Source organism: Cinclus cinclus, chromosome 10 (genome assembly GCF_963662255.1).
Source record: "Cinclus cinclus chromosome 10, bCinCin1.1, whole genome shotgun sequence".
Lineage (NCBI taxonomy): Eukaryota > Metazoa > Chordata > Aves > Passeriformes > Cinclidae > Cinclus > Cinclus cinclus.
Genome location: NC_085055.1, coordinates 1544676 through 1571962, shown reverse-complemented (window position 1 = coordinate 1571962; position 27287 = coordinate 1544676). Strand labels below are relative to the sequence as shown.

At 47.7% G+C, this 27287-nt stretch overlaps 2 protein-coding genes across 2 annotated transcripts in view; one reads left to right on the top strand and one right to left on the bottom strand.

Moving 5' to 3' along the window:
* RSRC1 (arginine and serine rich coiled-coil 1) overlaps positions 1-18397 on the bottom strand; it is a 104424-nt gene extending 86027 nt beyond the window's left edge. Inside the window, exons 1-6 of the mRNA XM_062499386.1 lie at positions 18197-18397; positions 17605-17814; positions 17345-17540; positions 16844-16877; positions 16289-16483; positions 13477-13596 (exon numbers count right to left, since the gene is read on the bottom strand). Of these exons, the coding sequence (XP_062355370.1) occupies positions 13477-13596; positions 16289-16483; positions 16844-16877; positions 17345-17540; positions 17605-17814; positions 18197-18397 (956 nt within the window). The remainder of the gene's footprint in view (positions 1-13476; positions 13597-16288; positions 16484-16843; positions 16878-17344; positions 17541-17604; positions 17815-18196) is intronic.
* An 821-nt stretch (positions 18398-19218) lies between these two features.
* On the top strand, positions 19219-24483 carry SHOX2 (SHOX homeobox 2). The gene is made up of 5 exons (XM_062499225.1): positions 19219-19477; positions 20511-20719; positions 22986-23043; positions 23141-23229; positions 23360-24483. Exons 1-5 carry the CDS (start codon positions 19219-19221, stop codon positions 23609-23611), a joined length of 867 nt encoding a protein of 288 aa, XP_062355209.1. The 3' UTR covers positions 23612-24483.
* Positions 24484-27287: the final 2804 nt, after the last annotated feature.

The following is a 27287-nucleotide window of genomic DNA, read 5'->3' as shown; positions in this document are numbered from 1 at the left end:
AATAAAAACAAAATCAAAACTTAACATTTTTAATGAAAATTACTGTAACTGGACCCTAAAACTAAGTCATGAAAAGGCTTTAGAAACACACAATTAAAACAAAAATATTTCACACCATCCACTCAAAATCTTGTGGAGGGACAAGGGAACAACAGGAGGAGTTTGGAGATTTTGTGTCTATTTTCCAGTGCTCACTCTATAAACACAGGGATAATTTTAACATTTCCATGCAAGCTGGATGCTCCTCCCTTTAAATATTTAGCATGTAACAAACACAGAGGAAGCAAAGTTTTTTATATTCTCTCCTGGATGAAAAATGAACAGCTCCATTCCTGGAGCTTTTATCAACCCCAAAAACCTCCTTTACTGGGAACCACCCCCTCTAACCCTGTCCTGTCCCTCCCAAAGCCTAATTCTTATGGCCAATTAAAACCTCCAGTGAGGGGCAGGGAAGAAACTCTGATTATTTCATTTATCAGTCTAAAAATTAGTGTTTTCCTCACGGAACATGCAATAGCTACATAAAATATTGTCAAATAAACCACACCAGAAATCTGGATTGTTTAAAAAAAAAAAACCACAGAAAGCACCAGAAATAATTATTATATTTCTAAATATGTTCTGACTGTTCTGATCAACTGATGATGCCGAGCACAAACTGGTTGGTGTCAGTGCTAATTTAAAAGGGGAATAAAGGTGAATTATTATGTGATTTCTACATACCTAGGCTTTGTTTGAAAAGGGTCTCATGGAACTTCCTTCTAAGCTCTGCTTTTTGTTTAAAACACAAAAGAACCTCACAAAGCTAACCAAGGAAATAGTGACAGGTTCCTGACCCTGCTATGGACCACATTCACCTCCACTGCCAGACCTGAAGGCAAAAATTAAAACAAAAACTGAATTATTTCCATCACCGAGAGTATAAGCCCAAGCAGGGAGCTGAGGAATTCCAAAAATAAACCAGTACCTCTCGTGCCACTCAAGAGCTCCCACAATTCCATCCCCACAACTGTGGGAAGAATCACAGCACCAAGGTGTTAATTAACACCATTAACACCATCCTGGGGACCTTGGAGGGGAGGGAATAGGAATACAATGGGAATTTAGAACTGAAATGTGTAATTTATATTGAGTTAACAATGTATTAACCAAGGGAAATTTGTCTAACACCCCTCCAGGAGCCACTGAGTGCTCCAGGTGTTACTGCTGTGTATTTTATTTTATTTTTTAATTGATATCTTTTTTCATATTTCTCTAACTTTTTCTCCCTCAATTACTGATTCCTGCTGCTGATCAAGCTCCAGGTCTCTGGGATTTCTGTTCTGGATATTCCTGGAGCTCCATCCCACCCAGCCCTCCCTTGCTCCCCCCTAAGGGTTCACTGAGGGACCGCAGGGGTGTCACCAGTCCCTGGACAAGTTGGTGAAAAACGAGGCTTACTTTTTGGGTAAATTTTAAAAGGTTTATTAAAAGACAACAAGAGATAAACAATAAAGCAAAAGGTTATAACGATATTGAGTTAAGAGCACACCTGCTGGTTTTTAAATTCATTAGCTTGTTGAATATTTATAGACTTCTCACATATTTCCAAACTTTTCTGTAAACCACTTTTTCTGTTTTAGGAACTGTTTTATATGGCTGGTTATTTGGTCGGCTTTTTTAGAGCAGGTGTGTTTTTTGGCTGTGGTTTTAATTTATTTGCTAGTTTTAATTTGGGCTGTGGTTTTTCATTTTTTTACAGAGGTAACTCATACATCAGTAGCAGGTGCTTTCACTGGGTGTTATTTAACTAAGTAGATAGCTTAATTATTATAAAGATACCTTATTAGCCTATGCTGTTCTTAAAGAAAACTGTATTTTAAAAACTATTTCAACACCACACGTACAGCATTTACTTTAATATTTGTCAAAGGCCAATACCATAATATTTATTTATAACAACCTGAAACCATTCCCTGGATGAGCTGAAATCATTCCCAGCACTGGGACACCACAAACTCCAAGGTTTTGTTTCCCAACCTCCTGGGAACCACGCTCTGAGCAAGGCCAAGACTTCAGCAGACTGCTCAGAGAATTCCATCTTTTAATTTGGCTGAAAGCAAGGGAACACCCCATAATTGAGGTATTTTAGAGTCACCAGAATGCTCCAGATCTGATTTTATCCTGCTGCCTGATCCACAGCATTCACATTTCCAGTGCTCATTCCAGCCAAGAGGGGAGGAACCTCCCACCCCTCACCATCACCCTCTGAGCAAGGGGGTTCCATTTTCACTGAAAGTCCAATTTAATTTAATTTAATTTCCCAACTTCTGTATTATAGGGATGTAATTAAAACTGTAGTTTCACTCTGAAATGCATTTCCTAGTTCTGATAACCTACAGAGCAATCTCCATCACCATGTATTTGATGGGACTCCACAAAGTAAAATTCCTAATGAATAAGAAAAGGTATTTGTATTTTACATTTTTCTGTACTATTTGCTTACAGAGTGATCTAAATATTACCTTCAGAGAAGTCTCACAACTAAACCAGTTTTCAAAAAATTGAGACAATTCTGCCCTTCTCCCTAAGGATTTGTTTTTATTTTAGTTTACACTGCCACAGATCATTTGCTTTAATGCTTTACCTGTAATTTGCACCAATACATGTTATTTGCACCGATACCTCATGAATAAACGACATTTTGGTTGGTTTTTTAAATTAATAACTCTCTTCAATCAACCTTACACTTTAACAGTAACAACTGTTTGTGCTCTTCATTAATTTAAATTCCTCAAATCCCACTTTTTGCGGCCAAAAAGCCAACGCTGACCTTTCTTTTCCCAGGCTGCAATTTGCTGCCAGCGTTTCCCTGAGCTGCACGAGTGGCTCCTGTAGCTCACAGCGCCCTGCAGATGGTTGTGATTACACCCAGAACCTTCCCAGCTCTTTCCTAACAGGATTTTGTGTTCAACCCAACAGGGATGGGGAGATAAAAATCCCTCCAGACTGATTCCACATCTCCAAACACGGCACTTGGAGAAGGGAGCCACGCTCCCAATGGAATTCTTGGTGGCTGCGCTGCACCGAGCCAACACAGATTTGGGATTACTGCTGCTGCTGGGAGATGTCCTTGGAGATCAGAGCTGTCAACAGCTTGGGAATGGACGTCCCAGACTCGCCTGCACTGGGGAACAGCAGGATTTGCCTCTCTCAGTGCTGATTCCTTGGAGATTCCCTGCCAAGCTCCGCAGTCTTGTCCTGGGGGAGAAAATTCCACTTGGGATCTGCTGCTGGGGAAAAGCTGGGAGCTGCTCAAAGGAACAAACGACTGCAGAAAGGTGCTGCAGCTGCACACATGGCACTGCCCTGAAGCTCTAAAAGGGACTCTGGGAAGGAGGTTTGGATTCCTGGGAAGCTCATGTGCCGTAAGAAGGGCCGGCGATGAAAGCGCACCCGGCCCGACGGAAATCCAAACACAGCCACACACAATTATTTTACTAATTGCTAATGAATACAGTCAAGTGGCTTCAAAAAGCCAAACTTTGCTTGGACTACTTCAGGTTTTGACCTCTGCAGGAGCAAATGCATTTCAAACTGGAGCCCACCAAAACTGATTAACGGCGGCGGGCCAAGGCCAGCGTGGAGCGGGAGCTTTATTCCATCTATCACATGGCCCCAAGGATAGTTAAATGAACCTTAAAATGGCTACAAACAGCTCAATGACTACACAGAGTCCTGCCAATTAGAAATAATTAGGCAGTCATTTTGGTGGTAAGTCTTTTTAAGTGCATACATAATGATGCAATGATGCTTATTAGCGAGCTCATAGGAGCTCTGCTCAAACAGCCTGGAATAATTATGCAACTATCACAAAGCCTTGCACATCTCTGTACTTCACCTTAATGCATTTAAAAATCCACTTCATTACCTCCAGTAATTAATCCTCCATTAATTGCAGGAAAAGCCCAGTTTACCGTGCTTCGTTTCTAATTATCTTATAAATAGTTATGGTTCTAATTAATGTGTTCATTAAGCTGAATATCTTTCTCAAAGCCACGCTCAGAGCAAAGGTTCTGCTTTTGAGAGAAAAAGCCTAACTAGCCATAAGGTGAGGCCATTTTGGTTGTATTTGCTTTTATTTTAGTATATTCAACCTCCTAATTGGCATTTAAAATCTAATTTGGAAGAACTTCAAGAAGACTATATAGGAGAAAAATAGGAAAAGGCTTTGCTTTTTTTTTTTTTTTACCCATTCTCCAATCAAGAAGCTCAGAGCTTTAACAGGAAAACTTTTAGCATCTCTCTTTGCTACAGACTGGGAACAGATTTTTTTAGTGCTGTGCCACAGATTAATTTAAATCCTACCACAATTCAGTTTATCCCTGCATGTTTCCATAGAGGAGAACCAAAAACCATGGAAGAAAAACAGATACCTAAGAGTTTACACAGAATTAAAATAATAAACCCATACTGCTGGCCTTGCCTTCATTTCTAGAACATAAATCCGTGGCACAGAATTACAACCAGAATTTACATCAGTTTTTTGAGCTCAGCATGTCCTGACCCTTTAAATTCATTGAGAGGTTGCCTTCCTAAGAGATACGGATATGATCCAATAAAAAAAAATTTAAAAAAATAATAATAATAAAAAAACCCCCACAACTAGAGAATATCTTACAGTAACACTATGGATAAGGAAACTCCTTATTCAAACACTTCCCAGGATTTGGGGGTTTTGCATGCAAGAAAACAGGCTCAAAATCAAATTCCACAAGAGTAGAATCAAAATACTTTAGTTATAGTTACAATGATAGATACTAAATGATACACAATGATATAGATACCAAATTCCTGTACTTTAATTTTAAATATACATTATACATCTAATACACCTGTCTTCTGTTACACTAGGCAAAAACAAATCCAAGTTTTCCCATCTTTCTATCAACATCACCACCTATTTGACATGAAACATTTTGTTCAGACAGTTACACTCTATTTCAACAGCAAAAGGACAAAAGCTCTGCATGTTCCTACAATTATCCCATTTCTTTTGGGAACCTCTTCTTCCTAGAACATCCCAGCTCAGGAAAATCTGGAATCACTGAAGGTCAAGTGCAGCTTTGCCATGGCAGTGACAGAGGTGAGGTTTTTATGCCAATTAGGAGCAGATGAATTATCAGCTCTACATCTTGCTCTGGAATTTTTGGTAGCCTCAGTGTTGGAAACTGGGAATATCTAAAACTCAGGAGCTGAGAGGTAGGAGGAGAAGCAGCAGCACAAAGGATGAAAGGAGAGCCAGGGAAATGTCCTGGCTGGATAAAACAGGATACCAGGTTTAATCAGATTAATCCAGCATCAACTCACTCCCAGAGCACACTTTGGGAATGGCACCAACACAGGCTGGGAGCTGCCTGGCTGGATCCCATGGGAAAACTCATTTTTATGGGATAAGCTTTGTCCCCAAAGGTCCCCAAACCCTGCCTGCAGCAGTGGCACACACAGCAACATCCTGCTCAGGAGAAATACCTGGGATTCTGGAGAAAAAAAACCAGGACAAAGGATTCCAGGGCATGGATGCTGGTATATGGAAAATCATGGAATGCTTTGGGGTGGCAGGGACCTTAAATCCCACCCAGTGCCAGCCCTGCCATGGTGACACCTCCCAGTGTCCAGCCTGGCCTGGGACACTGCCAGGGATCCAGGGACAGCCACAGCTGCTCTGGGAATTCCATCCCAGCCCCTCCCAGGGAACAATTCCATCCCAAAATCCCATCCAGCCCTGCCCTCTGGCAGTGGGGAGCCATTCCTCCCTTGCTCCATCACTCCACACGACCTTTCTATGTCACTTTTTTGGCAAAAAAGCCACTTTTTTTTTTTTGCCTTCATCATTTTAACCAGATTCTGTTCCTGCCATACATTATCAGAATTAGAACGAGTGAAAGATAGGAATAAAGAATAAATTTTTACTACTAAATTCTACTATTTTGTGTTTCACAGTGGGAAAAATCACTCCTAGAAATGAACCCCGGAAAGAGCAACAATTTCCAGAGCAAAGAGGGTCTTGGGTTACACCAGGGCATCCTTAAGACATCTGCTTTTGCAGGGCTGCCTCGAGGAACATGAGCTCTGCAGCAAAGAAATAACAGATTCTATTTCAAGGCCAGAGCTTTGGTAGCAGAGAAAAAAAGAGAACTTAAAAAGAAAAAAAAAGTTAAAATACGTAGTGGTTTAGGATGTAGACAGACTGAAATCAAAAAGGCAATTCCCCACTAAGGGGAGTTGTGTTTTTCTTGTCTTAAGCTCCTGTTCCAAACAGAAAACTGAAGCACTGAAAAAAACCCCAGCAACCTGCAAGACACTTTTTTCCAAGCCAATGAAAGGTTCTAGCACTAAATAAGCAGCTTTAGTACTTCAATGTACTGCAAGTATTTATTATATTATTATAAGTACTTTAAACACCTTGTATGTACATAACACCTGGGCTGCACAAAAATAATTTTTGTTCATCAGGCTGGAGCCTGAGCTCCAAATGAACAGCACTAATGCATTTAGAGCTTTTTTTTAAAGCTCCTTTTTTTTGTTGTTTTATACCAATGAAAGGCATCAAAGGAACTGTCACTCGCAGCTCTGTGGCCTTATTGATAACTGGAGGGCCCTGGGCGTTGCCTTGTGAAGTTTAATTTCCCAAAGTGGTCAATTAGGGCCGGGCAATGAGCTCAGCAGTGCTTGGTGCTCCGGGATATCTCCTCTGCTCCTGCCCCACCTCTGGGCCTCTCCTGGACAGCCACCAACACAAGCTGATCATTCCTCTTGAAAAAAGTCAATTATTGCAACAAGAACAAAAAGATATTTTTAGAGGTTGGTGCCGATACAACCTGGAATGCAACAAGATCCTAAATAAAAACTGCAGGGTTGGATTCATTGGGGGAAAAATAAATATGAGCTGACACTACTATCAGCAGGATCACACTCAGTAATGCCAATTCCACCTTCCTGCCCCGAGCTTTTATTTGAAGTTTCATGAAAGAAATGCTGCAACATCTTAATTAAATCTATTTGCTAATGAACCAAAGGCTTGAAAGTTTCCCAGCAGTAAAAAGAGAGAGGAACATGTAATATTTACACTGATTCCTCACATAATTGCACCTGAGTGGGTTAACTTGAGGAGCAAGGACAGGTAGAAAAAAAGAGATATCCTAAGTTGCAGATCAATACTTGAAAGGAATAGTAACTCCAGTGGTTACAACCAGGCAAAAAAAAAAATGCTTTTAAAAAAAAAAAAAAAAATCAAGCAATTCTAAGAATTGATGACAAGAATAAAATTATAGAAGCACGGAATGGCTTGGGTTGGAATTTCAAAAGCAATGTTCCAATTAAACAGCACTGCTTGGTTTCTCTCAGGACTCCTGACTGCTTCTCTTTGGAAGACTCCTCCCAAGGAGGAATTCCAAGGGATTTTCTCAGATGAAGAGGACAGAGCACTGTCCCTGTGTGCCCAACCCTGCTGTGAGCAGTTCTGGTCACTCCTGGTGCCCTCCCTGCAGCAGGAAAAGGGCCCTGGGTGTCCCTGGCCCATCCCAATCCCAATCCCACCCCAATCCCACCTGCAGCTCCTCCCAGCAGGCACAGCTGGTGGATGGGTCACTCCAGCAGCTTTCCCTTTGTCCCCAAACTTTTCCTTTTCCCTGGAACAGCCTCCATCACCCTTGCCAAGGCTCAGTCCCGTGGCCAGGCCTCTGCTGTCACCTGGAACATCAGCAGCATCACCCTGAAATCCACACCTTAACACCCCTAAAAATAAAATTTAAAAATCAGTCTTAATTCCACACAACTACAGTGGATATTTGCCCACCACTGGAGACATTCCATTCTTTTTTCTTCCCTTTTTTAAAATCAATCCTTTCGCTACATCCTCCTGCTCCTCCACAAACTCCCCAGCAAATTTACCCATCACAATTTTACTCTTTATTCATCCGCTGTCCACTCAAAACATCCATCCCTTTTAATTTCCTCTCTCCTGAAAAGCTTTATTTTCCTTTTAGGCCAATGCTGTTTGAGGAAATCCCTCCTGAAGTTGTCATCATGAAGCCCCTGCTTTGTAATCCATGAAAAGCTCTCAGGACAGACAGACAAAATTACTACAAATTGTGCCTTGATGCAGCAGTTCCTATCAGCTGTGAGGTCTGACAGGCCAGGTTTTAATGTGGAAATACTCCAGCACTTTAATCCCACACTAAAATAATTGTATGGCAAAAAGGGGATTAAGTGAAGACAGGTACCAGTAACACAAATACAAAAGCATTCAGTGATATCATCTTTAAAAAGTCTTACAAACCCTGCAGTATCAACCCTTCAATAAAATATCTAATAGCAATTCTTTTTTAAGAAGGTATTAAAAACCAAATTCTCAAAGAGCCCACAAAACCTCACATGATCAGTGGGGTTTTACTCTCAGTTATTTAATGACCCTGCTCACACCGCACTTGAGGACCCTGCTTTTAAATAGTACAAATTAACTGCTAAACACAAAGAATTCTGCCAGGCTGGGAGAGCTGAACCCAGCTTAATTCCAGCTCCCACTGCTGGGATAACGGCAGCTGCTTCTGCATCCCCAAACCCAAACCTATTCCAAAGCAGCAGCTCCCCTGCCCCAGGGTGCAACAACATTGCAATATTTAATTAATTAGACTGGAGGAATGGTAAAGAAATAAAATGCAAAACCTGATCAAACACCTCCTTCAGCCACACTGCCAAGGATCAGCTCTCCAGGCAGGACTGCTTTCCATAAAATTTTTTTTTTCCTTCAATACTTATAGATGCACTTGCTGGTTTAGTGTCGATTCTTAAATTGAAGTGCATTAAAGATATTTTAAGGCAGCAGTCTGCAGTTTAACATAATGGGAAAAGCCAAAGACATCTGGCAGACAATAAAGCAAACTTGCATATTCACAGGCAATTCCAGTGGAATGCTCCGCAATCGCAGCATTGGATGAAATCGGGGAATAAAGGTCAACATTTTTTGGTTAATTCTATTTAAAGCTCCGTGAATTAGAAGATTTGTGCTGCAAGTTCTGCTGCAGAGTGTCTGAGATGTGATTAACTCACAGAACAATCACAGTGGAAACTCTCCCAGTACTCCCAGGGCTCCATCCAGCCCAGAATCCTGCGGGAGCCGAGCTCCCGCACGGCGCAGCGGCAGAATATTCTAATAAGAACTCTCCTAATCTTCACCCAGCAATAATTTCAAGATGATATTATTATTCTCATTTCCTTGAATAATATCCATACTCCAGGGCCATTTTCCTTCTCATATTCAATATCAGGCATGCTCCTATCAAGATTCCTTTCCTCATATCCTGTCACGGTATCAATCACTGCCTGCTGTCCACTCAATCCACTTTTGATTTATCAGCCTCCCTCTTTCTGGACTCCATAACTCGACCCAAACCATTTTAGCAAGACAGTGACAAATAACACCCAGGATCACATCAACCTGTTCCACTTAGTAAACTAAAGAACAGGAACTGTGACATCCCTCCATAAGTATTCCCTGCTATTCCCCAGCCTGATGTATATTAATGAGGAGCTGCTATTTGAAATGCTCCTTCCACATCAGCATCTAATATGATCAAATTAGGAAATGGGATGATTTATTAAATTCCGTGGAGCTGAAATATTTCCTTCCCAGCTCTGGATGCCTGGTTGCAGAGAGGGAGCTGTTGCTTCCAATTTTTCCACAGAAGGATGCGCCCGCGCTTCGCAGACGAATTATTGGCTTTAAAAAGATTGCGAGGAGGCAAAATGTTATTAAGCAAATGCTCAGTAAAACAAACTAAATCGGTTTTAAAATTCCTAATTTAATGTAAATCTTGGTTGTTGCTGCTGAAATTCAGTTTGTGATCTTATTAAGTCATATTTGCATTGTACTCCCCCGCTGTAGGACAGCTTGGAATTTATAGCATTTATAGCTCCACTTTTCTGACTCTAAAACTGCATCTAAAATACAATAATTATAATATGCACACGTTTTCTTATCTTCTCAAATCAAAACACAAGCATTGCTGGGAAGCTCCACTTTTCTGACTCTAAAACTGCATCTAAAATACAATAATTATAATATGCACACGTTTTCTTATCTTCTCAAATCAAAACACAAGCATTGCTGGGAAGCTCCACTTTAAAAATGCATCTAAAATAGAATAATTACAATATGCACAAGTTCTCTTATCTTCTCAAATAAAGTACAAGCAATACTGGGAGACCCCACTTTTTTCACCCTAAAAACTGCATCTAAAATAAAATGGCCAACACACACAAATTTTAGTTACTCAAATCAAAACACAACCAGTAGTGGGAAGCTCCTCTTTTTTGACTCTAAAAAACTGCATCTAAAATAAAATAATTCTGATATGCACAAGTTTTCTTATTCTCTCAAATCAAACCACAAGCATTACTGGGAAGATGCACTTGTTTGACTCTAAAAATGCATTTAAAATAATTACAATATGCATAGGTTTTCTTATCCTCTCCAATACTGGGAAACACTTTTTCCACCCTAAAAACTGCATTTAAAATAAAATAGCCAACACACACGTAAGTTTCTTTAACTTCTCAACTAAAACACAACCAATAGTGGGAAGCTCCACTTTTTTCACCCTAAAAATGCATTGATAATTTAAAAAAAAAAAAAAAAAAAAAAAATCACAATATGCACAAGTTTTCTTATTTTCCCCAATAAAGTACAAGAAATCAGTTTAGGTTACAAACAACACCCATTTTAAATACCTTACACATGTCATTATAAAAATCCAAATTTTCAAATTCAAACTTGATCTGTCTCAGTGTTTAGCCCTGTAAATCACCTGTTCAAATAAAACACCTGTGTTAGAAAAGTTATTTTAAAAATACATTACTTTTAACACCACCTTCACTACCTTGAAAAACAAATTAAAAGCTGGTAGAGGACTGGGGGGAGAATAGATGTTCCAGGATAGAGAATCTGTGCCACCTGCATGATTTATACCAAAAACAATTCCAGGGATTTAAAGAGACCATAGAACAGACCTGAACTTCCAATAGGAAGGTAATTTTCTAGAGGCAGACTCACAATAAATAAAATAAAATTTTATGATGGCATTTGCTCAGCTCCTAAAGGGGATAATCCTCTGAGGGTTACAAACAAACACAGGGCTCATCTTTCCTTTGCTGCAGCTTTTCCTCCTTCCCAAAAGTTGGAATATTCCCCATTCCTTCCCACAGGAACACGAGGGGCTGCCTGATTTCCTCAGCATCCTTTTATTGATTATTTACAAGTGATTTCCTCAGTGTTTACCTTGAAAAACCATAGAAAAAAGAAATTGTCCCAACTTGAACAAAAAATTACAGATGGAATTAATGAAAATTATCAAAGCGTAAACACACTCTTACACATTTTCCATGACATTGCCACACATACCCCAGGTCATGCACAGGCAGAGATGGGGAACCCTCAATCTTTAATCACCTTTTCCCACCATTTTTATTTTTAGGTTTTATTTTTAATAACCTTGCATCACATTCCTTCTCTTCCCCACAATATCTTTTCCAGCCTGAGGAAACCTAAAGTCCTTGGAAAGCTGGTGAGCCCTTGGGTCGAGTGATTTTTGAGGTTAAAAAAAAAAAAAAAAAAAAAAAATTATTTGGCATCAGAGCACTGACAACCAGGGCAAGCACAGGCCTGGAGTAGCAGCTTTGTGCTAAACCAAGATTTAACTCTCCAAAATCAAATTAATCCACAGCAGCTCAATGCCCCGTTACAGCAAACTCAGGAAAAAAAAAAATCACAATAAAGGATGGAATGTGTCCTGTTGGGTTCAATTTTAGGGTTTTTGGACTCATGAAATCATTTAGGATGTTATTTATCAATATTTTCCCTCTGTGGGTGTGAATATTTAAAGGAATGAGCAGCTCTGCCCCTCTAGTGCTGTATACTCAGTACACGAAATATTTGATACCCCAAATATTTGATGCATAAAGTACCAAATACCCCAAATATTTGATGCCTAAAGTACCAAATACACAGTATTCTCTAGCAGTAGCCACATTTTTTTCCAAGTTTTCAGGCACCTAATTCCCATATATTGTAACCATGATTAAAATCAAATCCCGTGGAAAAGATGACCACTAGCTCGTGAGATCTGCAATTTATATTTATTATGTAGTATTTTATATCAATTAAACCACAGCTAATGAGGGCTGTAACTTATTACATATTGTTTTGTTATAACAAAAAGCATTTTAAAATCAGTTTATCACACTTCCTAGCGTTGATTATGTGACATACTGAAAAAACCTTCCTTTTCACCTCATTCTTCTGACATTTCTATGAGATCAAGCTGATTTTCTCAGCAAAAAGAAGTGGATATTCACAGGAATATCTGTACAGCTCTGATGGGGAGGATACTCCAAGAGAGGTCAGGCAGTTGAACTCCTAAATTTTCTTTTAAATCCAAATAATCAAATTTCTACTACAAAGGCACTGAAGCAATAAAGGGTCCAAGCAACTCTTCCAATGAACAGCTGGGAATCAGTCATGGCACAACAGAAATAAGAGAAAGTGGAATATTCACATCTTTCAATGACATTTCTTCAATATGAAAAAATGAGGCAATAGATCTCTTGGTTTGGATATGGAAACCAAAGGTTTGACAAATTGTTAGTGCAGGCACCAAAAAAAAAAAATAAAAAATAAAAAAAAAAATAAAAAAAATAAAAATCACCTGGCTGAAGACTTTAAATATGTGCCCCAACTGCTTTGATCTGCCTGATCCACTCAATAATCAGTTTGGAATCAACAGAAAATGCTAATGGGAAACCTTGTATCCAGGATAAAATTGAGTTAAACCTCTTAATTGAAAAATACACACAAACACAACTTGAATGTCTCTTAACTGCAGAAGAAAAGCAGATTTTGTAGTACCTTTTGCAACTTCTGGTTAAGATCTAAATATTTAAATTGTGAAATATTTGTTGGTCACAAACCAATGCATGCAAACTTTCACTGCAGACATCCTTAAACATTAATAAAAGATTGCATAACTAAAGACTCATCCTTTTCCAAGGTAAGAAAATCAGTTTATTCTGAACTTCAGGAAGCCAATGGTACGTGTGGGAATTATGAAAAGCAGGAACCAAAAAGAAAAATCCACAAGACATTTCCAAATGATTCTATAACACCAAGAGACCCTACTTATGGGTTTGTTTCTTTTTTCTTGAATCAAATGCAAAATAAACATCTTGCCTTCAGAATTTTTTCACCAGGGTAGCTGAAAGATTTAGTGTATGGAAAGCACTCCAGAAACCCCAAATCAGGGATTTCAAGGGATGTGTGGTTTAAACCATCACCTGCAGCCATGATGTCCATTTATTTCCAACCTCAGGATTTTCCAGGAGCATTTTTCCAGCAGAAATAGCCTTTTTTTTTTTTTTTTTTTCCCTAGGAGAGACTCTTACCTCCTGGTTCTGCTCTTGGACCTGGACCTTTGGGACCTGTAGGATTTTCCTCTGCCCCTGGAGCGGCTGCGCTTCCTCCTGGAGCCGTAGGAAGAGCTGCTGCTGGATCTGTGTCTGCGCCTGCAACAGAGCCAGGGTGAGGCTGGCACTGCCCCCAAAACAACCAAAACACAGGGGCAAACCCCCAATGAGTCCTGGGAAAACAGAGCTAGAGGTGAGCATAGCACTGCTCCCAAAAACCCCAAAACACAGGGACAAACCCGAATAATTCCTGAGAAAACAGAGCCAGGGTGAGGCTGGCACTGCCTTCAAAAAAAACAGAGATAAATCCCAACAACTCCTGAGAAAACAGAGCCAGGGTGAGCATAGCACTGCCCCCACAAAAAAAACAGGGATAAACCCCCACAATTCCTAAGAAACCAGAGCTAGAGGTGAGAGTGGCACTACCCTCCAAAACAACCAAAACACAGGGACAAACCCCCAGTGATTCCTGGGAAAACAGAGCCAGGGTAAGGCTGGCACTGCCCCCAAAACAGCCAAAATATAGGGGCAAACCCCAAATAATGCCTGAGAAAACAGAGCTAGAGGTGAGATTGGCACTGCTCCCAAAACCCCAAAAATGGACAAACCCCAACAATTCCCGATAAAACAGAGTGAGGCTGGAACTACTCCCAAAAACCCCAAAGCCCCAAACAATGCCTAAGATAAACAGAGCTAGAGGTTGAACGGCACTGCTCCCAAAAAGCCCCAAAAAGCAGGGACAAGTCCCAACAATTCCTGAGAAAACAGAGCCAGGAATGAGGCACTGCTCCCCAAAAAAAAACCAGGGACAAATCCCAACAACTCCTGACAAAACAGAGCTACAGGTGAGAGTGGCACTACTCCCAAAAAACAGGGACAAACTCCCAACAATGCCTAGGAGAACAGGAGCCAGGGTGAGGGTGGCATTGCTCCCAAACCCCCTCCCAAAAAAAGACAAACCCCAGCAATTCCTGACAAAACAGAGGTAGGGGTGAGGTTGGAACTACTCCCGAAAACCCCAAAAAGCAAGGACAAACCCCAACAATTCCTGAGAAAACATGTACAAACCTAGGGGATTTTTAGGGTGCTCCAGAAGCCTCAACTCCCGCTATTCCCCCGTAGTAATTAACTCACACACACAAGAACACTACTGCCCTAAAGGGCTGATCCTCCAAAATCCACATCCCAGGTAAGAACTGAACATTGGCTAGGATCCTTAACTAATATTAGCAGTAATTAGTTAATCAGTGTTAATTTATTTCATTTGAACTCATTTAAGGGTAGTTCCCACATGAGTCCAATTAGGAATCAAAAGGGTCTTTTCCCCTCTCTCCCAGTTTTGTTTATTCAAAGAATAAATTCTTCTACACCAAGAAAAAGGTGAAAGGAAAGATATTTAACCCAAAATCCAAATGAAATCTAAATCTTAACATTTCCTTTCCATCTCCCCAGTAGTTAGCTAATTAACAATTACAATCCTCCCTATTTTTGCTTTACATGTGATTAATATTAAAATACAACACCACAGAAACCCTGCTGGAATTGAGGATGTGCTCAGTGATTATCCAGCATGAGGGAAAGGGGCTGCAGGAGATGGAATGTTGGAAAGGATATACAGGGCTGCACCTGGAAAGGGAATGTGATGTTCCTGCTGGATGAGGGACAGGAATCCCAGAAACTGCTGCCTTTGATTCCTGAGGGTCAGGGATAAATCCAGCATGGAACATAGCCTGAATTACCAGAAGCAAATGCCCTGCCCCAAGGGCAAAGCCAAAATCCCAAAAGCAGAGCTTTGGATCTTTCCTGGATGCAGTTTGAGGGTCCTGGTGTGTCCATCCAGCCCCCAATCCCCTCTGGTTTTCCTGGGAGCTGGCCATGGCTGTGCTGGAATAATGGGATTGAAGCTGTTCACGGCTGGGACCACAGCCCATGGCACCCTGGGGGGGATGGAAATCCCAGCAGGAGAAAGGGCTGGGAATAAAGCCCTGAGGTCCCTCCTCACCACACCATACAGCCTCTCCAGAAAGGTTTGGCAGGAGCATTTCCTCCTGGATTTAGAGGGCAGCTGGACACCAGGAGTGTTTTCCAGCTCCACTTCCCAATAAATTCAGCAGCACGAGCCAGACTGAGGCAAACAGGATAGAGCCACAGAAATGCTCCAAGGGCTGGAGCCTCTCTAGAGCCAGACTGGGAGAGCTGGGAATGTTCACCTGGAGAAGAGAAGGCTCCAGGGAGAGCTCAGAGCCCCTTGCAGGGCCTGAAGGGGCTCCAGGAGAGCTGGAGAGGGACTTTGAACAAAGGATGGAGGGACAGGACACAGGCAATGACTTCCACTGCCAGAGGGCAGGGACAGGTGGGATATTGGGAAGGAATTGTTCCCTGTGAGTGTGCTGAGGGGCTGGGATGGAATTCCCAGAGAAGCTGGGATCCCTGGCAGTGTCCAAGGCCAGGCTGGATGAGCTTGGAACACCCTGGGGCAGTGGAAGGTATCCCTGCTGGGAGAAGACAGGAAGAGTTATTTTATCTCCTTGAGTTTCTCTGGTTTAAAGAAGTTTCCTTTGGATCTGCACATTCCCTGATTTATTCTCCTGAGGGGGGAGGGAGGCGTGGGTATTTCTGGCCACAGTGGTGAGTTGGGGGTTTTGTTTTGACAAAAATAAAAACATTTCCACATCTCTTAAACTTCAGAACAATCTGCGCCATAAAATCCCAACCCCTGGAGATTCCAACCCTTCCAGCTTCCCGCCATCATCTGAAAGATCCCAACTTCTAAAAACTCCTACAAATGCACCTTTTCTCATAGGAATGGGACCAAGACTGGAGATCCCGAGAGCGTGACCTGGACCTGGATTTCCTTCCCGACTTTTTGCGGCTGTAGCTGCGGCTGTCCGAGGAGCTGCTGGAGGAGGAGCGCCTGCGGTGCTTCTTCTTCCTCCTGCTCCTGCTCTCCTCCTCCGTGTCCGAGGAGCGCCGGCCCATCTTCAATCTAGACAAAACCCAAACATTCCCAGCTGTCAGAAGGTCTGCTGTCTGCGGAGTGTTGGTTTATATTTATAGAAAAATTAAAAATACGTGGTTCATTCTGCTCCTGTCCCTGTTCCCTGGGAGCAGAGCCTGACCCCGCCCCTCACCCTCCACTGTCCCCTGCTGTCAGGGAGTTGTGCAGAGCCACAAGGTCCCCCTGATCCCCCTTTTCTCCAGGCTGAGCTCCCTTCCTCAGCTCCCTCAGCCCCTCCTGGGGCTCCAGCCCCTTCCCAGCTCCGATCCCCTCTCTGCTGCTCCTCTTTCCAGCACAGACGGGTCCGACTCGCTCAATTTCTCCATCCAAACTTTTGCCCTTCCTCACACTTTTGGCCACCTCCTGATGCAGCGGGGAGAGCCTGGAGCAGAACAAAGGAGAATTCACCATTAAGGACACAGAAACACTCCTGGAGCCAGCGCCGGGAGCTGCAGGACTCAAGGGAACATCCTCCTGGAGAAGGCCACGTTCTGATCACGGCATCTCCGCCAGGAGCATTCCCAGGCCAGGCCCGAGACACAAGCATCGCCTCGGCAGCTCCCGGAGCTCGCTCACCGCCACCACAAGCAGCAGCCCCAGGGACTCCTTCCACCGCAGGCAGACAGAGCCGGCACTCCCCGGTGCCGCCGGCACTCCACTGCGCCCGGGGCTGCGGCCCCTCAGCCACCCCGCACACACCGGGGCCTGCAGCCACCCCGCACACACCGGGGCCTGCAGCGACCGCCGATTCCCGTGCGGTGCCCTGAGGGGGCCGGAGCGGCCTCGTGCCTTGTCCTGTGACCTCCCTGTCCCCTGTGTCCCCCCGGTTTCCCCCCCTGTCCCCCGTACCTGGCGGAGCCGCCGCGGCCCCGGTTCGAGCCCAGCGCCTTCCGGGGCGGCGGGCAGGCAGCGCCAATCCACAGCCGAGCGCGGCCAGGCGGCCACGGCGAGCGCCGAGCCATCGATGCGGCGCACCGGAGAGCGCCCACGCGGGACGGGCGGGGGTCGGGGCCGGGGTCAGACCGGGACAGGGGTCGGGATCCCGCTGCCCACGGGGGATGCAGAGCCCACGGAGCTGCCTCTGCACCGTGACCAACGCGGCGACCCACGGGCGAGCGGCGTGACGCGCCGCGGGTCATGGGCAGGAGGGGAGCCTGAGTGATGTCGGGGTCCCGCTGCCCACGGCGGATGCAAAACCCTCTCAGCGCTGTCTGCGCCGTGCCCGACACGGCGACGAGCGCGGCGACCCACCGGCGTGTCCCGCCCGCTCCGTGTCCCCCCGCGGGCGGCGGAGACCGCGCGGGGACAGCGGCACGGAGCTGTTTTCGTTCCGTCCCGAAGAGTTAAAGCACAGTCGGGGTTCTATGACACCCAGAGCCTCCCCCGCGGGCGGAGGGCAGCGCTCCACTCCCTGCGTGGGCACCGCGGCCGTGCCCGCGGGATGGAGCGCGCCGGGCGCGGGTGGGCGCCGACCGAACAGGGACCCGCCGGGCCGAGCGGAGCCTTCGCCGGGCAACGACCAGAAATACAACAGAACGATTTCATCCCTTCGGTTAATTCGATATTTCGATTGGTTCGTTTAACGCGAGCTCCCGAGCACGCTGTCCCCCGCCACGGGAATAGCGAAGCGCGCGTGGGGATAAACGAAATGTCAGGGCGGAGGGGCCGGTGAGGGTCACCCAGCCGGTCGGCAGCCGCAACGGGGTCGGTCACACCGAATCCCCCGGTGCCCGATGCCCCCGGGATGGAAAACGCCCCGCGGGAGCGGCTCCCGGCGCGGGGGCACCGGGACTCGCTGCCTATCGCGACAGACTCGCGTGTGACCGGCTCTGAATAAACGCCGATGCCACCCCCGGTACCGAACCTGGCCCGGGAAATGAGCGCTCCGTTATGTGAAGTCATCGCCCCAAAGGTCAATGAAAAATCGATACGCAGGCAAGAGTTAAACAATTCTGAATAATTTATTAGAATTTAGCAAAGGTGGGAGAGAGGCGAGTTCCGTCAACAAAAGTGCGCCGTGGTGGGATTTAAAAAAAAAAAACAAAGGGAAAACATTATTAGCGATATTGGCGTATTTGCCTGTAATTAATGCCTCGCTGCGCGCCCGCTCCCGACGCGGCCGCGTTCCTCGCTGTCATTTATCCCCCCTCGTTTACACGGGGCGTTCGGGCGCCCACGGAGGAACTTTTGCAGCTCCCGCGGGGCCGGAGCCGCTCCGGTTCGCCGCGCCCGGTGCCGCGGGGCTGACCCGACCCGTGCGGGGCGGTGCGCGGAGCCTGCGCGTCCCCGCAGCCCCCCCGCGCGTCCCGGTGGCCACTCCCCCGCCGCCCCGGCCCCTCTCCGCGCCGCGCTCGCCCGGGACCTCGCGCACGGTCCCGCTCCTAATTAAATTAATTAGGGCGCAGCGCGCGGCGGGCGGGCGGTGCCGTGGCCGCAGTGCCCCGCGGCGGGCGGGCGACCGGCGAGGACGGGAGGAAGGAAAGGGAGGAAGGAAGGGGTCTATTCAGAGCTCCGAGGGGAGGTAATTCGCCGGGAACAAGGGGCCGGCTTTGCAAAGTATAAATAGTGCCACTTCAATCGCGGCGTCGCTATCAGACCCCGGGAGCCCTGCACGTCGGGCGGCACGGCCCGGCCCGGCTCGGCACGGCCCGGGGCGCCGCCGCCTCACCCCCCCCGCCCCGTGGATGCCCGCCCGGGGAGCCGGGGCAGCGCGCCCCTGAGCCATGGAGGAGCTGACGGCGTTTGTCTCCAAGTCGTTTGATCCCAAAGCCAAGGAGAAGAAGGAGCTCATCACCTATCGCGAGGTGCTGGAGAGCGGGCCCCTACGCGGCGGCCCGCGGGAGCCCGGCGGGGCGGCGGCGGAGCCGGGCCGGGAGGACACGGGCAGCCCCGCGGCGCGGCCGGCCGGGCGCTCCCCGCCGCGGGAGCCCGACGCCGCCGCCGAGAGAGCGGCCGAGGCGGCTACCCCCAAGCTCAGCGACGGTAACGGCGGCACCGCGGGCTCCCCGTTCTCCCGTTCCCTTTCCCTTTCCTCCCCCTTCCCCCGTCGGGGTCGGTACCGCCCGCGGTCGCGGGTGGACGGGGTCTCGCGGGGAGGCTGCGCCCGGCGGTGATGGGCGGCTGCCCGGGGCTCTCCCAGCCACGGGAGATAGGCGGCCAGCCTCGAAGTTTTTAGATTAAAAATATTTAAACCCGGATTTAACTTGCTCGCAACGCGATCTTGTTCCCGTACGGCATCCCACGGGAAGCCGCGCCACCAACGAAAGCTCGGCCCCGCGCGCCCCGTTCGTTCCCCCGCGGCCCCGGGCTGCGCGGACTCGCGTGGGGCCGGGCCGCGTTGCCCGCGCTCAGCCCCGCGGCTTCCAGCAGATCCACCCGCGGCTGTTCCTCGCGGTACCGCGGGGCCGCTACCGGGGCCGCCCGGCGCTCTCGGGCGCTGCGGGAAGCGGCCGGGCCCGTGCCCGTGCCCGCGGGGACCCGTGGGTCGCTGCCACCCTTTTGTTCGGACCGGCGGAGCGCCCGGAGCATCCCCGCACGCACGGCTGGAATACGGCGCTCGGTAGCTCGGGGGAGCCGCGGCCGCGGCAGGATCGGGCCGGGCGGCCCCGGGGGCGGTTCGGTGCACGGGCCCCGCTCTCCGGTCCGGGGCGCGTCTCCGGCCGCCGATTGACCGAGGAGAAACGAATCCCGGGGGAGCGCGGGGCGCGGAGGGGGCCGGCGGCCGGCGGAGGCTCCGGGGACCTGTTGCTGCGCATCCCCCGGGGGAGCGGCGGGGCCGGAGGGGAGGGCTCGGTGCGGACCCCGTTTCCCCCGCAGCGGTTACCGGAGCCAGCGGCGGAGCCCGGAACGGCAGAGGCAGAGGCGGCCTAGCGCGGCCCGGGCGCACAGGCCCCGCTCCCGGCTGCCCCAGCCCCGGGGGGCTCCCGCCCGCATCCCCCGGCCGCCGGGAGCGGAGGGAACGGGGCGAGCCCCGGTGCCCCCGGCCCCGCCGCTCTGACTGCTGTGTCGTGCCCAGTGTCCCCAGAGCTGAAGGAGCGCAAGGAGGATGCGAAAGCGATGGAAGACGAAGGGCAGACGAAAATCAAGCAGAGGAGGAGCCGGACGAATTTCACCCTGGAGCAGCTGAACGAGCTGGAAAGGCTTTTCGACGAGACCCACTACCCGGACGCGTTCATGCGGGAGGAGCTGAGCCAGCGGCTGGGGCTCTCCGAGGCCAGGGTGCAGGTAGCCGGGGCTGCGGGGCTGCGGTGCTCGGGGGAAGGGACAGCTCGGGAAGAGCCGGGAAGGTGATGGGGACGAGCCCCATCCTTCTGTCAGGGAGAGGAGGCAGCTCCCTGGCTCTCCCAACTTCATCCGGCTAATCTGCCCACGGCCTCGCCGGGATTTTTGCCTGCCCGGGATTCGTCTCCCCGCGCGTCCCCCGTCCCTTCGTTCTGCCGTGTTTTATCCCAGCTCCGCCGCTATTCCAGCCCTGCCTCTGCAGCCGCTCCCGGTCCCCGGCTCATCCATGGACGCGCCGATTCCCGACATGGATGTCGCGACCATAAACTGAATTAGAAACCGCCAAGTGAAACAATGATACAGATTTGTTTTCAGTCCGTTTCTCCGCTTAGTTCTTTAATGTTGAAACGGCACGAAAATTGAGCGAGGCGCTTTGTTCGGGTTTATGAAATTCAGAAAGTCTGAGATAAACCCGAGATACTTTGAGCTCTCTCCCCTCCCGGGAAACCGCGGCTTCTCCGGGTTTAACCTGAGCTTTGCACCCTCCCGAAGTTTTTTTCCCAAACGGGTTCCTGAGCTTCTTTCTGCGAGTTTTGTCGGGATGAGCTGAGGAGCGGGGAGGAAGGAGATCCCTCAAATGAGAACAAATGTAGCTGCTCCGGTGTATTTCCGTTCTGAAAATAAAAGAAGAGAAAATGATGGTCATTATTTGTTGGAACACATGGAGAAGTTTTAGGCCCCGAACATCTGCAGCTGGTGGAAAGTATCGCTGTAACAGATACTCCCCCTCAATCTTTGTGCTCGCAGGCACCATCTGCACCCAAGTATGCGCTCAGTCCTTGGGGGGTTTCCCTGCATCGTGGAAGGTTGTGAGGACAGAGGCAGAGCCGGCAAAAAAAAAAAAAAAAATTAAAGTCTTCATTTTCTCCCTCTTCCCCCCCCCCCCCCCCCCCCCGCTTTTTTTTTTTTTTGTGGGTTTTTTTTTCTGGCGCTCGCTTGGTTGTTGGTTGGTTTTTAATTGTATTTGTTCGTGGGTTTTAAATTTATTTATACATATATATTTTTGTTCACCAAACCTTAACAAAACCAAGGCAAAAAGTTGTTGGCTGTGGAAAATGGAGCAGGGAGGTGCTCGACAAAGGAGGCGGCGGCAGCGCATAATCCGCGCTCCCATGATGCCAAATCGCAGGGTGCATAATAACTTTTGGAGATTTACATAGATTAAACCCATTCCCTAGAAATCCTCTCGGGAAAAAAAAAAAAAAAACAAAAAAACCTCTTTTCGATAATATTTCTCCTCGTATCTGCTCTAATTTGTAAATGACGGAAGGCGCGTTTGTTTCCACAGGAGGCTGAGGGCGAACGTGGCTCTTGGGTGGATTTTCTTTGGCTGGAGAAAATGACAGGGAGGGAGGAATTCCCGTGGTTTTTTAATTTTTTTTTTTTTTTTTAGTAAGACCTAAAACAATGCAAATTTTTTTTTAATTTTTTTTTTTTTTTCTGGCCGCGGGGAAAGGATTCCTTGGCCGATGTGGCTGCAGGGATGCGCTGCAGAGCCCTGGGTTAAAACGGGGATGTTTCAAGATCGGCTCTCCCCCTTTCCCTCCCTCCTTTCTCAAAGCCAGCAGAACTTCAGGCTGGGAATTTATTTTTAACGACTCCATTTCCAATATTAAAAGTATGTTCTCGCCTAAACGGGGCGGCCTCTTCGGTGCAAGCAAATTAGATTATTATGATAATGAGATAATTATTCCGCTTCTGTGCTACTCTCCAGCGAACAGAGAAATTCGAAACTTCTTTGTAGCGAAGCTTTTAGGACCGCAATTCTCCTCCACCCCTCCAAAAAAGAAAATAAGAGGAAAAAGTCACAGAACCCGTTTGCTGTTGAGTTTTTCCGCAAGATAAAAGCTAATTAATTTATTTATTAATGAGCACGAGTTGCTCAGGCCATTATCGCCCGTCAGTAGCGGGTATCAAGGGCGATTTCAGCCTTTTGGGAGCCCGGTGGGGAAAGAGGAGCCCGGGGCTTGGCAAATCATTTCCCTGGGGCGTGCGCTCTGCGCTTGGCGATTTTCGGGAGGTTTGGGCTCTTTTCTTTTTGCCTTGCGGAGCTGGGAAGTGGGGACTGCCCTGGATGGGGGGGGCGCACCCGCGTGTCTTTGTGCGCGGGGTTGGGAATTTATTACGAGTATTATTATTATTATTCCTGTTATCGGTGGTGTTACTCCGGGCGGGTTTCTCAGCACCCTGACCCACCCCCTGCCCGCAGGTTTGGTTCCAGAACCGGCGGGCCAAGTGTCGGAAGCAGGAGAACCAGCTGCACAAAGGTAGGAGCGGGCCGGGGGGCGCGGCTCCGCGGGGCGGGCACTGGGCGGGGGTCCCGGCGCTGTCCCCGCCGCTGACCCCAACCCCTTCCCTCCCCAGGGGTGCTCATCGGAGCCGCCACCCAGTTCGAGGCTTGCCGGGTGGCTCCCTACGTGAACGTGGGTGCTCTGAGGATGCCCTTCCAGCAGGCGAGTGTGGGTGGCTGGGTGGGTTTTGGGGTTTTTTTGTTTTGTTTTTTTGGTTTTTTTTTTTTTTTGTTATTGGTTTTTTTTGGGGGGGGAGGGGTGACACGGGCCACCCTCCCGTTGTGACCCGCAGGTGCAGGCGCAGCTGCAGCTGGACAGCGCCGTGGCACACGCTCACCATCACCTGCACCCTCACCTGGCCCACGCCCCCTACATGATGTTCCCCGCGCCCCCCTTTGGGCTACCACTCGCCACCTTGGCCGAGTCCGCCTCTGCCGCCTCCGTGGTGGCCGCGGCCGCCGCAGCCAAGACCACCAGCAAGAATTCCAGCATCGCCGACCTCCGCCTGAAGGCCAAGAAACACGCCGCCGCCCTGGGGCTGTGACCGCGCTGCTGCTTGCTTCTTTTTTTTTTTTTTTTTTTTTTTTTTGGCAAAACAAGAAGGGGGAAAAAGTGTTTAAAAAAAAAAAAGAAAAAGAAACGAGGGAGAGGAGAAACGGACGGGAGATATATACTTATTTAAGGAATTCGAGGACGCGCAGCTGGGAAGTTCACAGGTTTTGAAACTGACCTTTTTCTGCGAAGTTCACTTTAATACAAGAAATTTGATAAGAGAGGCGGGCCTCCTTTCACGTTGCATCAGGTACTTGAGTTTAACAACCACGTCTGGAATAGACACAGAAAAAAAAGGGAAAATAAAAAAAAAAAAGAGACGACGACGAACAGGAAAAAAAAAAGGGGAAAAAAAAAGGACAATGATTTCTCTGCGAATTTCTAATGGGAAACTGTCCGGGATACTTCCTCCAGCAGCATTCCGGGTTGCATGTATTTGTATTTCATTGATGGAGTCGTTTGATTCACTTGCACTTCACCCTCATCTTTAGTAGAAAAAAAAAAAGACAAAAAACCAAGAAAACCACAAAAACAGACAAACGTGGCTGGGTTCTTTCTCATTTAATCTTGGAGGGAAGCGGGCAGAGAGAGGCAGATCCAGCACTACCTTTTCCACTCTCAGATTTTTGTCGGTCGTTTGCTGTCCCGCCTGTGAAATAAAAGGGAGCAGAAAGCGCCAGGAGAGCGGACTTTGCCTCCCTTTGCCGGGTCTCTCCTGTCCTGGGGGCAAAAGTAAATGAAAAAAAAAAAAAAAAAAAAAGGAAAAGAAAATGAAAAAAAAAGAGAGTATTTAATTCCCAACCACCACTTGACACCACGGCAAATTCCAATAAGAGGTACTGGGTACATGTAAAATATGTTGATACACACGAACAAAGTTTATTTTGGCTATAACTTGTGAATTGATAGTTGACTGTCAAACATTTGCATTTTATCTCATAAAGGTGTATCTATTCACGTAACCTTGTGATTTTTTTGGTTATTATTATTATTATTATTATTAATTTGAGAGACGTATAGCTATTTAACCTGGGGTACCCTGCAGTCAATGATTGTTATCCCAGATTTTGCCACCTAACCCTCATGCTTATTGCCAAGACAGAGGGAAAGCTCTTCTACGCGAACTTCGGTATGGACGGGCTTTGTATCTATTTGTTCTCCATGAAAACAAAATTATTTATATTGACCATATTTTTTCTAGTGTATTTTAAGTTATTTTAAAAAGAAAAAAAAAAGGGGGAAAGAAAAAAAAAAAGCAAGATGCTGTTATCTCATTGCATTTGTTGTCAGTACAATATATTTTGTTTCACTCAGGTTTGCTTCACCTTTTTTAATCCATTTCCGACGTCACGAATTTCAATAAGTGCCAAGTAATGAATTTTAGACACTTTGCGACCTATTGACTGAAGGGGGGACGATTTGGGGGACGGTGCCAGCTCCGTGCCAGGACTGTCGGTGTCCAGCCACCGGTGATTTTTCTTTTTCTTTTTCTTTTTCTTTTTCTTTTTCTTTTTCTTTTTCTTTTTCTTTTTCTTTTTCTTTTTCTTTTTCTTTTTCTTTTTCTTTTTTTTCTCTCAGTGTTCTCACCTCCTGTAGAGCTCGCACGTTTCTTTCTGCTCCCTAGATATCGCGACACGCCGATAGCGCTCAGCACGACGAGGAAGCGCCGCTCGCCTCCGCGCAGCTTTTTTAATTTTTTTTTTCCCCCCCTCATTTTCTCTGAGTTTTTCCCGAGTTTCCGCAGCACGAACCGGGACGCGGCGTTCGCGTTGGGCTCCGGCGCGGCCGCCGTGGAAAATTGTGTCAATTGTGACACAAATTGTGTCTTTACGAGTTCTGTCAGGTTCCCTCAGGTAATAAAAGCGAGGAAAGCGGAACGGCTCGGAATCTTTTCCAGGGAGGGATCGGGACACCCCGACCCCGGGCAGAGCCCGCTCCGGACCGGGCGCTTCCCCCGGGCCGGGATTCTCCTCCCGGAGCGCTGGGATGCTCCGGAAAATCCCGGCGGGAGGAGCCGCTCCGGGGCCAGCCATGGATGGGGCTGGTGGGGGAAGAGCAGCCCCCGAGCCGGGGAGGGGCACGGGGAGGGCTGGGAAGGACTGGGAAGGACTGGGGAAGTTTCCCCCCCGTGCTGTGAAGGGAGAGCCCGAGGTGTCCCCGCGGGATGGGCAGGGACAAGGACCGGGACATGGACCGGGACACTCAGAGCTCTCCCTGCGAGGCCCACGAGTAGCCAGAGTTAAAGCACCTCGTGCTAATAACGGGCTGGAAATGATAGATTTTACGTTAGGTAAAACGGCTTTATTCCAGCAAAAGTAAGACACTGCTAATTCTAAAGTCAATAAAAGTAGCGGTGGTGTCGATTGATCCCGAATGGAGCAGTTCATTAATATGTGCGTGAGAGCATGGCAGCCTCGGAGCCGGCCTCAGGCACCCCCTCCCTCCTCCAAATAAACCTGTCACGTCCCACCTGCTCTGCTTAAAGCACAGCTGGTTTAGGTGGAGCTGCCCAAAACCCTTGTGCGGGTTTTTGGGGGTGAAACACAAACGTGGTGGGTGCAACGGGAGCCTCAAACCTTCCCCTCAGCTCTTGGCACGTCTGTTTTCGAGATGGTTGCAATAAAAAGTCGGGAGAAATGGGCTTTCACCCTATCAGGGAAGGTGATTGGGTGGTGTGAGAGAGCTGTGTGGTTTTAGCACAGCTGTAATTAAAATAAAATAGTATTAACAGGATGTTTTTGGACAGGACTACTCACATTCCTGGTTTCCTTGGGCTGGAATCCCTAATAAGTCTAGAAGCCAACAGAAGTTGGCCAGGACTCTTGTGTTTCTATTTTATTTCTTAGAGTGTCTGAACCTCTATAAAACCCCGTCGATTTCCCCAAATTTAATTATGGATATTTCACAAACCAGCCGGCGCTCACGATCCGTGCTTCCTGCAGATACAATTCTCACGTGGGATTGACACAGAGACGTGCTGGCCTGAGAAGGGGGTTTGGAAAAGGGATCCAGAAATCCTGCAGGAAGGAGCAAACACTCGTTTCTGTCCTCGCAGAGCCCGTGGGGTGCTCCCAGCAGGACCTGAAGGAGCAGTTCCCACATTTTGTTGTCTCCCTGCAGCAACACGAGTGGGGAGAGCAGGGACAGGGAGCTCCAACCCCGCAGATTCCTGCATGGATCTCGGTTTTGCACACAGCAACCCCGGAAAGGAGAAGGGAGGAAAAACCCCGTGTGTAAACCTGCACAAAAACTGAATCCTGCAAACCCGGTGTTCGCTCCCAGCTCACCTTCATTCCAGGCTGAGCTTCCCAAGTTGCATTTTGGAGGAGCAGCGCCAGAAAAGCACCCGAGCCTCCAGCCCTTGGAGGGAGCTGTGGCTGGGTAGCCACGGAATAAATGATGTGTTGTGCTAGCAGCACACCCTGCGCTCTTTCCTGCCCAGTAAATATTGATACTTGTTCCATTTTGTGGCTGTTTGCCCTTGAATCCTCAGCCCTTTGCTATTTCTGAGCCTGATTTCCCTCGCTGTGAGGCACCAGCAGGTGAAAGGGCACCTTAAAGGTCACCTCCTGCACAGGTTTGAGGAATAAAAGCAGTAGGTCCGGATCACTTTCGTGGTTCTGGGGTGGGCAGCAAAGTTCTGCGAGGAACTGGAAAAGCTGTGCTCG